At 40.4% G+C, this 17,272-nt stretch overlaps 1 protein-coding gene across 8 annotated transcripts in view; it reads left to right on the top strand.

Moving 5' to 3' along the window:
* Window positions 1-17,272, top strand: part of MTUS1 (microtubule associated scaffold protein 1) — a 117,265-nt gene that overhangs the window by 87,384 nt on the left and 12,609 nt on the right. For 7 of the 8 annotated variants that reach the window (XM_048303114.1, XM_048303113.1, XM_048303111.1 and 4 more), the window contains 2 exons: window positions 1,685-1,902; window positions 14,383-14,449. In XM_048303114.1, the coding sequence (XP_048159071.1) occupies window positions 1,685-1,902; window positions 14,383-14,449 (285 nt within the window). Of the gene's footprint in view, window positions 1-1,684; window positions 1,903-13,371; window positions 13,571-14,382; window positions 14,450-17,272 lie in introns of those variants that run through there. The other variant, XM_048303119.1, reaches the window with a different exon arrangement.

Below are 17,272 nucleotides of genomic sequence, written 5' to 3'. Positions count from 1 at the left end.
GTCCTAGAAATAGTCACAAAACTAATTTCAAATATTTAATTAAATAATGACATTAGCATCTCTGTCAGTGAATTTACCCAATACTCTTAATCAAGAATAATGTTCTAGTTCTCTATTTGTCATAAATGGAGCATTCAGGAAGGGAGGTGGAATATATGAGAGAGTAGGAGTATGTAAGCCAGTATGGAAGGGAAGAATTGACTGTACATGTTTATTCTCTAGTCCTTGCTCTTTTTTTTTCCTCTCTTCTTCATTATTACGTCTTGTGATTTTTGAAGTAGCTTCAGAAGGTAACCAGTAATTTCCTACACACAGTATTGTCCATAAGATTGCTGAAAATTTTACATGGTTGCTCTCAGATGTGAACTGGCATTTGTGTAAAAATGTCTACTCAAAAGACATTGTTACGTCTGCACAGTAAGAAGTGGTCCTGTTAGTTAAATGGTGGTAAAAATAACTAGAACTGGCAGCCAGGCTTGATCCTTTTGTCATACAAATTCGTATTTTGATTTGGGTTGATACAGCTCTGCTATTAAACTGCACAATGGTATGTTTCTAATTGAAAAGACACCCTTTAACAGTCTGCATCTCTGAGCAGAAGTGTAGGGAAATCAAACCAGGTGCTTGGGATTCAGAAAGGATTGAGTCTTGTTAGTTAGTTTGTCGCCTGTTTTTTCTTAATGTTCCTATTTTTCTTTCTCCAGATCTCACCTCTCAGGTTTTTTCACTCTATCATGAAGAAATCTTGTTAAGTTGAAACTGTACAAAGTAATCTCCTTAGATGTCTTCATTAAACTGCCAAGGGGTATTTATCTGTTGCATCAGCCTTTTATTGCAAAAGTGTTTGCTCATTCTCTTTGTGATCAAGGGGGGAAGACTGGCCCTATCTGCACAGCAGTACTGTACTCCCTTTCCAGTCTGAAGGCAGAAGAGAAACCTGTAACCTATACAGTGTTTACAAGTCAACTGCTATTTTATGTAATATGGTTTCCTCTGACATGAGATAATTGTGTACTGTGAAAGCATTGAAGTTGCCACATAAGTAAGAATATGAAATCCACAATGTAGTTTCAGGACTGTGAGTATATATTGAAATAGATTACATTTTAGACCTTTTTTAAGGTCTTATCCTTGTGACTGAAAATTGCTAGAACTAAGAAATGCTGCAAGACTTCTGGTTAATAAAGCTCAGGCCTGAGCTGCAGAGAAGCGACTTTTTACAATTAAAATTTTAAAAGGAAGAAAAATAAGGAAGGAAATGTGGAGAAAAGGGTTTTGTATTCAGCCATACTTTAGAGTGAAGGAAATACAAAATCCATGTTGCATACAAAAGTGGACAACCCTTATGTTAGAAGTAAGTTACTGAATAGGTAGGATAACAGATCTTGCATTTTATAAAAGTATTTGTTCAAAGCACAGTGTGAAGCGTATGCTGGAAAGTATGCCACAGAATACATGAAGGTGAGGATGAAGTGCAAAACACTGTATCCAAGGTTATGGTGTTAGGAATTAACAGATTGATAGTGGCTGCTCTGCAGTGCTACTGAAATAACCCTTTCTTGTAGTTAGTATTTCAGCAAGTGTTTGTAGGAATTTATAACTACTTTCATTTGCAGCTGTCCTTTACATTTTGGTGAGATTTCAGCATGAAATGCATATTAATTAGTTGTTGTTGTTGTCTTAGTTGACAAGGGCAAGCAGCGGAGTCCCAAGAGCTCATGCATACGGACTCAAGCCTCCACAGATGCACGTTCACCTGGCACAAAAGCAGCTGAGTTGACACAATACAAAACAAAATGCGAGACTCAAAGTGGAATCATCCTGCAGCTGAAAAAATTCCTGACGTCCAGTAACCAGAAGTTTGAAGCATTAACAGTTGTCATCCAGCACCTGCAGTCTGAGGTAAAAACTCACAGCTCATCAATTTTGGCTTTAATTTTTTGAACTCTTCTCAGCAAGGGCTTCAGAAAATATTAATATACTGATACTAAATTTTGTGTTTCCATTCCAGTGGTTTCTGTTTTCCTGTGGAGGTGATGCTTCTGGCATCAGTTGGATAGAAAAAAAATCAAACCCATGACACTGGGCTTTAGGGCCTCTGCAGCTTCACATGCTCTTTAAAAGAGTTTTTAAATGTTTGTAGTTAGAGAGTCCTTCAGGGTTGAGTAGCTTTCCAAATATGTACTTCAAGTTCTGCCCTTGTAGGAAAGACTAGTTTCAACAGATAATCTACATGGCCTTGCTTTGTTACCTGACATTGGATGGAAGAGTATTTAAGAGATGGATATGTTTTTGAGCTACTCAGAATGAAGTCTGAGTTGTTACAATTTTATTTATTGAATCCTGCATTGTTGATGGTGTCTTAAAATTATTAATAAAATTATAGAAATGCATCTGGAATTATAGAGTGGAATTAATTTGATGTGGTTTAATGTTAATTTTTCTAGTCTGTTTGAAATATGTAATGACCTAATCAGTTTGATTCTACACTAGAAACTGTTCATCTGCTTTAAAAACTTTTGAGAACAGAAAAATCTGAAGTCAAGGAAATTATAACAGTTATGAATTTATACTGCACAGCTGATGCAGGCTTTAATAGCCATTTCTCGTGCATTTATAACTAATGTCTTAAGATTGGTATCAATTTCATTTCAACTCTTCTGCTACATGGTGATTTTACAGTCTGGTATACAGAAAAGCACTAAATTGTCTTAGTATGCTGGCAGAAATGTAACATTCTCATGGCATAATATCTGCTTACTTTCATTTAATCTAAAAATACTGCATTTATCTCCTAGTCTGGTTCAACTCTAAGAGCAGTGGCTCTTAGCCAGTTTTCTGGGATTGGTTTGATTGGGTTTTCTTAAACTCTTGGTTGGAACACCTTTCCCTGCCTAAGGAACTAGTTTGAGATCTTCAAAGCAATTTGATACAGGATTTTTGGATGCCTGTCATCTAACATGATATTGTGAAATTTATAACTGAAATTCTCACTGCTAAACTTCTGTGCAATCTTCTCATTACTGTAGAATAAGCACAGTGATTTTTTTGATAACTCTTACAATTAAATGTCTTGGCCTAGTTTCTTCTCTCAAATATTTTGTATTGTAACATTTTTAAATTCACAAATACTTCGTAAATGTCATGTTAGTGAGAAGAAGCCCATCATACTAATTTGCTTCTTCCAGGCTACTTTACAGGTTGCTTTAGCCTTAATGTGGGGTTTTTTTTAAGAATAAGGGGGGGTTTAATTAAGGAAAAAGTGATGTTGAAGATGAAGGGAAGAGAAAACTGCATGGAAGAAACAAGTGATTTCGCTCCTTATTCCTCTTTGTTAGTCTTTTGCAGATAGAAAGAAAAAAAAAAAAATCTCTGTCAAATTATATAAAATTAGTAGTCTTGGACAGTTAAGTTCGAGCACATGAAATTGAGCTAGATACGACAAATTGATGTATTTTCATACCAGTTATTGATTTTGAGGTTGCTCTCTCCTTTCCTGGGATAAGACAATACTTGCTGAAGGCTCACTGCCTTACTGTTGTGGAAATACCATAGGGATGAGAAGGACTCTGCTGTCGTGGAGCTATAAGGAATAATTAAAATCTGTTAGTTAGGTGGGGGAAAACATCCTGAAGGATTTCCCTGTTTTAGGGAACACTGTGAAGAGTAGTTTCAGTTTTGTTTGTTTGTTTGGGATTTTTTCCTTTAGGGTAAGGAGTGGAGTCTGGTATAGCTAACAGTTGTAGCTGGCCACTGGATTATTTGTCTGAAGTATCCTTTGAGGACCCCTTTGATGTAGTTTTCAAACTCTGGAGAAACTCAGGGAGAAACTTCAAGTTAGGCTTTAACTCATGAGGTGGGGTCTCATAGGTTAACTACTGCAGAGCCAACTGAAAGTAGCTTCAGCTTCTCTGGTTTTAAAAAAAAATTGAAAAAATCATGCTTAGCTGATTACATGAGGAACAAAGTTGTGCTTCCATTCTTCCCACTAGAGCAAGTGTGAAGTGACATGATGCAGCCTTAGAAATACCTTGCTGGAACCAGAGGGAAGGCCTGCTCTGGACTCCTCTGGTGCTGCTCTGTCCCTAAAGAAGGCCAATTCAGCCTGCCACTACCAGACAGCTAAACCAGCGAAAGAGCATTTCTTTGCCAGGTGGTGACGTGCACTGTCCTAATGTGTGGTCAGAGCCAGTGCGAGGGTGAGATGGGGTCAAGGACAGCCTGCCTGGCCAAATGGAGTAAAGTACTGGAGTGAGCACTTGGGTCACTTCAAGGCTGGGCAGCCCAGACTAAGCCTTTTGGCAAAATCTGCTGTGGCCTCTCCTGCTTTCTCTCCAAAGCTGAAGTTACTGGGATATGATTTGGCTGTTAGATTTGTTTGGTTTTACTGTCGTGTTGTTTTTTTCTTTTTTTTCCCCAAGAGTTCCCAATGTATTTCTGCACAAAAGTTGTTTCTTACGAGCTCATTTGAAGTGGAATATAGCTGCAAAAGAAATCACGACCTGCTGGCAATGACTTCTGTCAAAAATGCAGCTAGCCCATCTGGAGTGAGGTTGAGATGCTGCTGTCAAAGGGTTAAATGGGATTGAGCAATGCTGCACTGCTGTTTCTAGCTGAGCAGGAATCTCTCCAAAAAACCCTGAGCTCAAACCTGTTTGTTGCAAGAGTTACCTTGGAGCTGTCAATAGTAACAGCTGCCTCTGATAAAACCTTCCCACTTGATCTGTCAGTGTTTCCTTAGGGGGTGTGGGGAGAGCGTCTATGCATAGCTACCTTTACCAAGACTCTCCCAAGTTTAAAAATGCTAAAAACGTGTTTTCTGCCTCACAGGAGCTATTGTTGCACTGGGTTAATGCTAGATGGAAAGCCTCTTGGCATCCAGAGTATTCGATGGCAATGAACAGCGTGGCTGATGAGAACACTGAGTTTTTCCATTGTTGCACAGCTGTGTGTGTGCTGGCAGTGATAGGAACACGCGTTAAACTGCACACTGATCACAAAAGCAAGTTGAGTCTTTCTAGAGTACTGTGCTTCCCCTGATCCCCTGGTAATTCCTGTTACTTCATGACTACTTTCCTGTTTTTTAAGTTCAAACAAGAAACGAAAAGTGGCAGTACAGAGGAAATGGTGAATTTGGCCATTTACAAATAAGAACATGAAGTGCGTGCCAAGGAAAGCCGTTTGCCATTAACCTTCAACTGCATTGAGCTCTGAAATTTGCACTACTGCATTTGAGTTGGTCTTTTAACTTCCACTAGTACTCATTTTGAATTTATTTCTTGTCCCTTCAGTAAGAGATATGTTCACAGAGGCTGTAAATATGTGGCTGGCATGTCTGTGATAAGTCAGGCGGGGGATGCCACTCTTGCAGCCCTCCCCTCTGTTCCCTAGCCCTTGTGTATGCTTGGGCTTCTTTGGGAAGCCAGTTCAGGCATCTAGTTAGGACAGGGGAAAAAAAATTGTTATTATGTTACAGGTCTGTCCATGTCAAAAGAGTTTTGGGTATGTCCCCCTACAGTGGTTCACTGTGGGAAGGAGTGGAAGTGAAGAACTGCCAGTGCTGGGATGGGGTGGGAATGTGTGCCTGAGAGGTCTGCAGCTGTGGCTAGGAGCCAGATGCTCCCTTGGGACGCAAAAAAACCCCCAGTACATCACCAGCTGATGAGGCTGAGGCTCTGGCAGCTTCTTCCTGAGCCTCTACTTCTTGCCTTCTGAGAGGTGTTCAGCCGCTTCCCCTGCCTTGGGCTGCCCCCAAGGCTGTGTGAGCCCTGCAGTTGGGCTGGTCAACCCTCCAACTCACTGCTATGTATAAACTCTTTCTTACATCTTTGGGAGTGGAGGGTGATTATTTTAGCAGCACGGTACTAGCTTGGTTTTAAATCTAGTTTTAAATTTGTCTGTCTAAGGCAGATGTAGCTGCCAAAGGAAAGGGTAATGTGTAGTTAGAATGGCTTTGTAACTGTTCAAAGTGTGAATTGACAGGTATTTCATTTTCTCATTTTAGTGCATAAACTGCCACATTCAGAACTACTACCCAAGCTGTTTAAAAAATTTTTGGATGGTAAAATGTTTAATTTTTATGAATACCTGTTTTTATTCTTCTAGTTTAATAAATGAATCTAATTAAGCATCTCAGTAATTCTCTACAGATTCTTCTCTAGAAATGGGCTTCAAATTTGTATCTGTGAAACAGGGTACTATAGAGATGAAAAGAAACTCAGTTTCACTGTTGTGCTTTTCTTGGTATGGTTATGGGAAGACTGCTATTTACAGTTCAGACTTTACTTGGGCATGTTGTGGTGCCATTTTTAAGAAGTCTCCTTAGTAGAGGAAAAGGCCATTTGAGAGGCTATAGAGCCCTGACAGTAATATGTGAATAACACTAATTGTGGATGTGACACAGGAAACAACATGAGGAATGTGCTAGAAATTGTGTGGCTGAACAGGCTTCAGTATTTCTAGGTGGAAATAGAAATTAACCATTAGTGTATGACCTGTTGTAACTGGCATTTCCTGACATGTGCAGGACTGTAAGAGTTGAGATACTAGCTTCCTTGGGAACTTAGCAGTTTAAAACGGGGTTTTTTTCTGTTTTGGAATACATGAACACACGCATCAGAAATGTTTGTCCTGGCCTTTGTGGAAGTTCAGCAGAAAATGTTTATATTTATCAAATGAGAAACGCATATCTGGGTTAAGGAGCAGAAGTACACATTGCATCACTAAACCCCAAGAGTTTTGGAACAGTCATATCTTTTGACCTATAAGTCCTGTTGTTTAGAGCAGCTGTCTTTGAGTAAAATTCTTAGTTTTGATTTTCTAGAACCTAACATCAAACATGGCAGGTTTTCATTAGAATTTTCATACCAGGTGTATCTGGCTTCCCAAAATATGGACATAACTTTTTACAAGAGAGAATAAGGACATGTAATTGAGATTAATTTTAGTGCTTCTTTACTTTGAAAAAAAAAAAGAAAAAGGAAAAATCACTTAGAAGTCAGAATGTAATATTCTGAATTTGAGGAATGCAAATATTTTCTGTTTTGTAACAGAGTGTATTTGAGTAATAACACAGTAGTTTCCCCCTGTAGAGCAAACCTAGGCTCTGGCAGCTTGTGTCTTACAGGTAGCATTTGGAAAGCAAGGAAGTTTTCATAGGATTCTCAATGTCTCTATAAAACATGGTGTGAATGAACAAGAATGGTTTTGGCAACAGATTGAAGATTTGTGAGCTCTAACATCCAGAATAACATTTTAATCCATTAATTACTATGAAACTAGGCTCTGATGGAAATAATTTTTTATAAGATGTGTCAGTTAAGCAATTTATTTGGTACACCTGGATATTCAGAATGGGTTACAGCTGAAGAGAGTTGGGAGTCCTGTCCTATAGCTACTCCTAGCAAAAGGTGTCTTGGAAAAAGATACCTTTGACTGAAACAAACTTGGTGTTTCAGACAACCAGTGTTGCTTTCCACAAAGAATCTGATTTTCGTGACTACCTCATTTCTTGTAATTACTGTTTTTTCAAGAAGCTGCAGAATTCATGACAGTAGCAAAACAGGGGTATCTATTGCAGAATTTAAGGGAGCAGTTAGTGGAAGAAAGAAAGCAACGTGTTTCAATCTTGTTTCCCTCTTGATTTGTACTACCTTTTCATGTGAAATTCTAAATAGTCTTAAAAATGAAATTAAGAAAATAGTGTAATATTATGCTCAAACACAGGCTCTTATTACAACATTTTGAATAACTTTATAATGGTAATAACAGTTTTATAGATGTGAGAACTTAAGTTGTGATGGTGTAACTTGTCAAAGTTGCATAGTATCTGGTGGGGACTGTCATATTCAGATGAGTTGGACTGAGATAGAAAGCTGTAGAAAATACTGAGAAATAAGTAATTGCTTAGATGAGGTAGACTTAGTTTTTATGAGATTGGAGTTTCTTCAGGGAAGGAAGGAGTCATTCTGTGTGAGAAGTAAGAACTCATATTAGCATTCAGAAACCCGGTAAAGTAGCAAACAGGCTGTTATAGAGAAGTAAAATAGCCCATATTATTACGTCTGGACCTATCTTTGCAGGGCTATTGCATGAAGGTAGACATGACTTTTAAATGGGAAAACAAAGATCCCTGAGAGCCTAAGATCCTATGTAAAGCTTGCAAAAGCATGAAGAGCCTGCAAGTAAATGTGTTAAATACATAGTGACTCACAGGAATCCTGTTTGGCTGGTTCTCTGCTTTAGTGCTTCATACACTAAACATCGGGGCAAAAACATCTGATTCTCCATAGATATCTAGTATATAAAAGAAGTAAAATATTTGAAATCATGGTGAATCTCTATCAGCTAATTGTGTAAGTGTTGTATTCTGAGTCTTAATTCTGCTTGAAGTAATGTCAAGGTGAAAACTGATGACATATTTCACTTGGTAAGAATGCAATGCATAATACAAATGAGGCCAAGAATAAATTAGAAGTATTCATTTCACTGTATATTTCTTGATTGGAGATGGTTAATTACATTTTCATTTTATCACAGTAATAATCTGCTGCTCCTTTCAAAAATATGCATGGAGCAGAGAGTGTAGATCCTGTTTGTTGTACTGCTTCCTTGGCTCATTTCTTTGGCTTGCTTTTGCATTGAGGATGCAGAGGAAATGACATTGCAAGGGGGTTTTAAGTGAGGTATGGAGTAGGTGAGTTTAAAAGAAATTGATTTCTAAAATTGCTAATATCTAAAGAGAAGATTTACTTAGAGGATTGGATTTTGCTAGGAAAGAAGGAACAGGGACAGGTAGAAATACTGTGGTATAAGGACCAAAATCATCAAGTCAAATGTCATACTGCAAACAGATATGAATGGCCCTTTTGTTGCCCCTTCATACAGCCCTCCAGGCTGTAGCTGATGACACACGAGTGACTGGCATTTATGCAAAGATGTGACTCAATTTCTACATTACAGCCAATGATGATGATGATGATCTTTTTATGAGTGGAGCAGCACAAGGATGGAGTAGACATAAATTTGTAATGCTTTGTACCCAAGAGGAATATCTCCTTGGATGAGAAAGACACTCAGTTGACAACTGAGACTGTACCAGTATTAAAAAATATTTAAATTATGATCTTTTTTCCATACAACCTAAGCACATCTCCAGTAGGGTCTAAACATACATGTTACAGAAGTGCTTACAAATGTATTAATTTATTTAAACTACAATGTTTTTTAAATGGTCAGCATTTCTCTCTAAGTTTAATTTTAGGAGTAAGTGCTTGTGATTTGGTTTGACAGTAAATGGCTTACAAAAACCAGACTCTTCTTTCCAAGAATAAAATTAATTTGGCCCTGTGTATGATAGTAAAACACATTTAAGTGCTTCCGTTCTTGGCATTGATTAATTTGTTTTATGCACTCCAAACAAATTTTATTTAGTCTGTTACAATAAAATGCTTTTTGAAAAAAGCATCACCATGCTTTTATATTTAACACTTAATTTTCTACTCCTTTAAGTCTTGAAATGACTTGCTGGCAAAGTGTATTGCTGATGAAAACTAGAAGGCTGATTACAGGCTGCACACTGTGGAGGGCTTGGTACTGGCATTGTCAGAGCCCTTCTCCACCTTCCCTGGGCAGGGTTGCATCCCATGTTGTATCCCAGCACTGAGATGAACACTCTAGTACAGCTACTCCATTTGTGTTGTGGGAAAATTCCCACAACACGGCCTGATTCCCTAGGGTATTTCATGGCCTAGAAGTGAGTTGTGTCTCTTCCTGTGCAACATACCAGTGCTTTCCAGATTTTGGTTGCAGCAATCTATAATGCTTCTGATGAATCTGTTACTGGGGTAGACTAGGCAGCTGTGGCAGGTGGCTTATCACATAGATATCAGTGTTATATAGCTGCTTGAAATTAAAAAAGCAAACAATTACTGTATTTTGGTATGCAAATGTGAACTTTTCATTATTGGTTCTTGTGAATTTTTCTTTCTTTAATACAGCTCCAAAAGAGTACATATTTTGTTTTCCAAAGGAGTGTGCTTGTTTAAAAGGTGGGCTGTGATGTGTGGATAATTACTACCAGATTGGGCAGTGTTAGCTTGTTTGGATACACATACTTGAAACCCTTTTTCTGCCGTGATTTGCTTTTTTTATATTCAGTAACTGTTGAAGAACTTGCAGCTCTTAACATGGAGGGAAAACTTGGAAAAGGTGATTAGGCCTTTTTGACCAGGCACAGCCTATCTGTGCCTCTCAAAGCTTTGATTTGCAGGCAGAGCATGGGACTCCCACACCAGCATCACCTCACCTGGCCAGGAGCAGGAGTGTGCTGGGAAACCTGGAATGGTTAGTCTGGCTAGTTGCACATCCTCTCAAGGAAATACAAAGTTGCCTCTTTGCTGTAAAACTTCATGGTCTTGTATTTGTGGTCTGCAAAGTTGCTGTGGGATACTTGAGGAATGCCCACCTGTTCCAGCTTGAGAACTACTCAGAACCTGACATCTTGGAGGTAACTTGGGTCTGTCTTACATGAAGATTTGGTATAGGTACATAGCCAGGAAGGTTGTTTGTTTGTGTGCTTGGTACAAATAACCCTCTTGTTCATTCTGGAGTGTGGACTTTTGTAGAGCTTCCTGCTTTTAAAGCAGAGCAATGGAAACTGTTCAGACAGTGATACGTCCTCGCCCTTGTTTGTATCTAAAATGACCCTAGGCTGGTCTGCTTGAATCTCAAGCTGTAGCAAAAACAGCTAATTGCCAGGAAAAATACTCTTAGGCCTGTAATTGGGCTGCATAACTGCCAACAAAACAAACATGAATGACAAACTTTGTAATTTATTCCGTTCCTGACTTGGTAGTTTTTGTCATCTTGAAGCTGTTGTGTTCTTTAACCTTCTACCTTGGATCTCTCCTTCCCAGGTGTCCGTGCTGTGGGGCATATGTCTACCTGAACTTGTCAAATTTTCAAAACATGAAGGATTTTTAAACTGGCTAATCTTTCTCAGAACAAGAAATGTCCAGGTCTCCTTCATTATGCTGGGAACTTTTTTGTAGCATTCAATGGCAGAGGTGCACCACTCTAATATTGCCTGTGCAAACCTTTTGTCCCTAAACTCTGTTCTTGTTCCTACCTATAGCTTCCATGTTTATGGCAGGGGGAATGTTTTGGTTAAAGCTCAACCTACAATAGATTCTTCATAAATAAGAAAAAAATAGGTACCAGGTAATCACATAAATTCATAAATTGTACCAGAAGAAATTGTAAAGGGGTTTGAAGATCCTTCACGAGTCTCTGACAACTAAGCAAGGATGATCCTTATTGCCGAATTTATCTGGGTAACAATGCCAAAATTACTTGATCCTGTATGCTCCAACTTAGTTCTGCTCTTCCAATTTCTGGTATTAATTTTTCAACTAGAATCTTGTTAAGCATAAACATATGTTTATGTTGCAGGATATTTCAGCCCAAAGCATATCCTTACCTGTCTTTAAATTAAATACTGAAGATAGGCCCTTACTGGATTATTCAAGTGCTTTTGGTATTTTACTGCATTCAGATTTCAGATTTGGGAAACTTTCATGTTTCATTGGGGAAACCCACATACCCGGAGCTTCAGTTCTCTCAGAACTTAGATAAAAGTGTACTAAGTTAACTGCTAGATAGTCTGACTACTTCATGGGGCTTCTTCTCCCTATGAGCAACTTAGTCTTCTTATTTTCAGCTGGCAGTTTTTTTCTGAGTGTATTCATTAGCAGGAGGTGGTGATACAAATCTGTCTGGATTTCTTGGATTTGTGAAACTATGAATGGGTAAGCTGAACCGAGGCAACAGGTTAAACACCAGTAAAAAGCAAGAGGGCTTAGGAGCAGCAAGAAACATGAAAAAGATTACTAAGGCAGTGTTACTCGATTTTGTTTTGGATTTTTAGTCTCAGCCTCTTGTTAATCCTTAGTATGCTAATCACACATGCCCTTTTCTCATCAAATTTCTTTAACTGAAAGCAAATACAAAATGTGTTGACCATGAAGAAGCCCTTTTGGGAACACTAAACAAAAATGTTAGCAAAGGGTCTGCAGCATGGTCCAGCCACTAGGGAGAATTTGAGATGTTTTACTGACATAGCAGGCTGGAAGAAAGCAGGTTGTGTCCAAGGATGCAGCTCAGATAACTCACTGCATCATTCCCATTTTCATCATCAGATGCTGTGTCCATAGTGGGAACACTGGTGTTGAACTGGAGTGAGATGACTCATCTCTCCTTTCTGAGCAGAGAAGCAGGGAAGAGCAGGGCAAGTCCTTTCAATAACTGAGCTCTCTGCTCTCCTGAGAATTTACTGTGGAGGGTGAGGCGTGGTTTTCAATCTTAGCCCACTGACACTGTAAAAAGCCTCTAAGTGCTTTATATAAAACTGCAACACAGCTACTTAATAGCCCTACCAAAGTGTCAAGTTAATAACTGTTAAGACTGCTTAAATTGAGTGATTAAAAGGGAATTTTTCTCATACAAGATCAAAAATATAAATATTTCTAGTAAAGGGCTGTCAGTTTCTTCTAACCAGCCTTTACAGCTGCATAATAATTTCCTAAAACTTGCAACTGAGTGTGTAACATAAAAATTACTCATTTTCATTAGTCTTGTGTCAGATCTTGACGGGGTTTTGGTGCTCATTCTCTAGTTTTTCTTAAGAATGGTGTATTTTACTGCTTTATTTGTTCTGCAGGCATGCAGTGAAGTATTCCCTGCCTCCAGGACAAGGTGCTCTTAAGGTGTAAGCCTGTGGTCAGGCTGCAGTGAGAGTGACCAAGGGCAAAGGGGGAATTTGCAGTAAAGGTGAGGTTTTCCCTGGGAAGAACCAGTTGTAGGTGTGGCTCAACCAGTCTGCAAATTCATCTGCTGTGCTCAGTTGTGGACAAGACTGTGATTTTTGGGCCAGTGCTTTTATTTTTTCTTTTCTTTTTTTCTTCCCCCCCCCCCCAATGTATCCTAGCTAAAAGAAAAGCATGCAAACTGAGTTTCAAGCTCTTCGCTTGCACCGGGGCTATGAACATAAGCCTGGGCATTGACAGCAGCAAAGCTGCTGTATCTGTGGTTCTCCCATTCAGCTCAGGCCTCCTGTGGCTTATTTTTGCATCAACAAATTTAGTGTGAAAGCAGCGTACAGCAAGCTCGAAACAGCTAAAAATAAGCTCGGTTATCTGCAGAGAAGGGCAGTGTTTCCTCAGTGATCCCGGCTGCCGTCGGAGCAAGTGGAGATCGATCGATCTAATGTCTGGGCTCGCCTTTCATAAAAGAAGGGCTGTGGCTTTAAGTAATCGCTGGCTGCTTGTGCCAATTGCAGAAGCTGCAGTATCTGCCGCTGTCGGGAGCGCTGGGCGCGGAAGCAGGATAACCTGCGGAGGCAAGGTCCAGCCTTGACGCTCGGCCCTGGCCAGACCTGCCCCGCTCGGTGGTGCCGCCGCCACCCGCGCGTCGCCGATGAGGGCCGGGGGGCCGAGCGGGGGGCTGCCGGCGCTGGAAGATGGGCTGCTCTAGCAGCAAGCTGTGCCTCTATTCTCAGTGTGCTGCAGCAAGGGTAATGAGTGTTTGTTTCGCAGGGAGCCGGCCGGGAGCACGGTGAAGCACCCTGCCAGCAGGGCGCGTGGACACTGTCGCCTCCTCGCGTGGTATGAGCTGGCGGCCGCCGGGCCACGGAGCGGCTGTGCCGGGGCTGTGCCCGCGCTGCTCCCCGGGGTGCGGGTCTGGGGCACAGCGGCCTGGCCAGCCGCCTCCTCCTGGCCAGGGCACAGCTCCTGGGAAAAGCAGGGAGATGGGTGTTTCTGCTTTGTTGTGATCTCTTCACACATTCCTTATGATTCTCTCGGTATAAGAAACACCATCTATCTTAACATTAAGAACTGCGAGCAGCAGGGTGGGTTGTATTCAACTTTCAACAGGGCTGTGCCTTTTCTTCATGGAAGGCTGAGCATTTAGCAAAGTTCTTGGTTTTGTGTTTGAGTAAGCTTAAGATAAATATTTAATGCATGCCTCTTTCACATACACACTATACTTCTGTGCCCTTGACAGCTATCACTTGATTTGTTCTGGAGGCTTATGTTGCTACACCCATCATAAAATATATAATTAATTGCTGCAAAGTAGGATTTTAATTGCAGAGTTAACCTGGAAAAAGCTGTTCTTTGTTTTAAAGTGTAACTTCCTTAACAACAGAAGAACATCTGTGTATATTGTAACAGCTGAACTGTTATCCTAAATGAGTCATATCTTGGCTTCTTGCTCCTGCTGCTAGTTTTTCCTACAGAACACATGTAAGTTAATTATTGGAAGGTGCCCTGCTCAGATCACTAGTAACCAAATGTTTGGGGTTTTTTGTTCTTTTCTCTGCAGAGGGAGGAAGCGCTGAAGCAGCGGAAAGAGTTATCTCAAGAACTAGTTAACCTTCGAGGAGAACTGGGTAAGAATTTATTTTTGTATTCTTCATGAGAACAGAAATGCAGCAAAACAGATCTGCAGAAGACAGATGCCTTGGTACTGTAATGGCAGTCATTTAATTCCCTGACTGAATTTCGCTCCGATGCTTTAGCGCTGCGGAGCCCTGACAGCATGACCCCAGGTTCACTGAATTCCTGGCACTGATCTGACTGCACCTTGCGGGGCCTCCTTGCAAAACATGCATCTGATGGCCAGAGCACTCACTTCTGAAAAATGGGAAGGTGGCTGACAGTATATATACTGGTTTTTGATCCCTAACTTATTTGTGCACTGTGTTCTAGAGCTTTGCTGGCAAAAAATTCATAAATCTGTAAAACATACTGTGCAAAATCTGTGTTTTGCCTTAGTGACTTGTAGGTGAATGAGTCTAAAATTAACAGAAGGAAATTTCAGGCTGATGAGATTAAATTTTTAAACTCATTCTAGTGGACAGCTATAACGTGAAATTGAGCTGTAATGTGCAGGGACTGGTTTTGCCAACTTTGAAGCTTGATTTAACTGCATTAGTGGTAACCCCGTGTATTTGAACTTAGCAGTTGTTCCAGGCAGGTCTCAGTCAGTAGGGGCTGGCTTTGAAAGAGCCTGGCCTTCCTCTGCCTTTGCATCCCTCTGTCCTCCTTGTGCTAGCATTGCTGCTGGAACAGCCATGCCCCCAGCAATGCAGTGAGCTGCCTGGGGACCTAAGCCAGCTGAAAACAGTGGCTTGAAGTGCTCTTTTGCCAAAGCTGTCTGGCCTGGCTCAGTATGTGACTGAAGGAGCACTGGGACCGGAGCAGAGAAAGGGGAAGGAGTAGCAGGGTGAAGGGTCATGTTCCCCATCAGCTGCAGCTGATGCTTATATTACTCTAAAGTGACAACAGAACTAGAGTTTTAATGTGGAAATGACCTTCTTGCATCGCTAAAACATTGTGTTATAAACTTTATAAACCAGATTTATTTTTATTTGTGTACTTAATGTGACTCTCTGAACAACCCCATTTGTTTGCCTCATCAAGAAAATGACTTCACAAGGATTGCTATCAGAGCAAGAAAGTCTCTTTTCTTCCCTAGGTTTGCATCTTCAATATTATTTTTCCTTTATCAGCGTAGGTACTATGTTTATCACTTATCTAGAGAGGGAAAATTCTGCTTAGATGGGTAGACCATAATCTGGCCAACACTTTTTGCCCCTTACCACTTCTGAGGGTTTTGGTGGAGGTTGTTTTTGGTTCTTTTTTTTTTTTTTTTTTTTTTAAAGCTTAGTTCTTTGTAAGGATGCCTCATGATTAAATGAGCTTTCCATAAACTTGTTACCTTCCTGCTTTGATTAACAGCCTGCTGAGCTCATAAATGAGACTCCCAATGCAAGTATATGCCATTCAGTAGGTTGATAACTAGAGAAAACTTTAAATGCAACTGTGCTTGATGGGTCTCTGACACCCGAATGTACAGAGCTCTCAGACAGGGATGCTGGCTCATGTGCTGCTGGATGACATCGTCAGCTGTTCCCCTCACAGAGCTGATCTTACTGGGTCAGTTCTGCAGGAGTATCCGAATGGCAGCCTGGGGCTCACTTCCCTTTGTAAGGTTTCCAGACCATGGTTTCAGTGAAGCATTTGTCTTCATGCAGCTCCTTTGTCTTAACCACGTCACACGTCTAGCCTGTCTGTACTGCTCTCCTCAGCATGTAAAGGGAGTGGATTTAATTACAGAAATGAAAAACTATCCAGGTTTTCAATTCTATCTAGCTCTAAAAAGAACTGTTTTGTTTTGGGGTTTTTTTTAAAGTTAAATTAATAATTTGTTGACAAGGTATGAGAAAGTCATTCTTGTAACAGTAGCTTTAGCTGAAAATAATCTGCTGGAATACATACCTTCTAATCAGCTTCCTATTGACACTGTTAAATGGTTACAGCTGAACTTAAGATTTCCATAGACTGTTTTGACATAAGTACTGTGAATTTTCATTCACAGTATGATCTAAGCATAGGTTTGCTGGGAAAGTTAAATGCAGTTTGAATCTTATTTTGGCCATGTAGGCATGTTTTGTGGGGTCCCAGCTGCCATGTTTTTAATGACTTGGTTTGCATCTTGGGGACAGGCAGTCTCAGAAGAGGAACCAGGTGTGCCCAGCCCAGTGTAGCCTGTTCCCTGCATGCTTCTGAGTTTGAGAGGAACATGAAGTCTCCTGCAGCTTGTACCCTGCACAGTTTAGACTCCTCAGTTTCTTGCTTTGAAGTTCAATTGTGCACATTCCCAAGCTCCTTGATTTACCTTGCAAGACCAAATTGACTTGCTGTCAGATGGTCTGTTTTGCTGGATTATTACATAAGACACTTTCCACTAAGATACCTTTTTGTTTAATGGCTCGAGTATGCATTCTGGTCCCAGAATGTGTCTTTGGCAGCCACCATGTGACTGTGCTAGTCATGGGGCTGATGGCTACCAGACAATGCTTTCTGCTCTCAGTAGCTGGAACCATGTTCGAGGATTAGCAGTGACAGGTGTTTGGGGATGGGCTTTTCCAAAGGGAGTTCAAATTCAGTAACAGTTGGGTTCTGGACTTGGGCTTCCTTAAAATCTCCAGCTACAAAGACTAAACTTTGTGGTTTGAATGTAAACACCTTAGTTCTGGGAGCCTGGAGCAGGTAAGGATATCCTGCTTGTCAGCTGTTTCTCTTCTTAAGATGCAAGCTAGTGCGTAAACTTCTAGTTACTTGTTTAATTATGTAAGTAGAAATTGCAAGAGCTGCATATTTCTTGAGAGGTATGAAACTATTCCTCTAAATTAATTGCACTCCAAATT

Source organism: Corvus hawaiiensis, chromosome 5 (assembly GCF_020740725.1).
Source record: "Corvus hawaiiensis isolate bCorHaw1 chromosome 5, bCorHaw1.pri.cur, whole genome shotgun sequence".
NCBI lineage: Eukaryota > Metazoa > Chordata > Aves > Passeriformes > Corvidae > Corvus > Corvus hawaiiensis.
The sequence above is the reverse complement of the archived record's forward strand: the minus strand, read 5'-3'. Positions and strand labels throughout refer to the sequence as shown.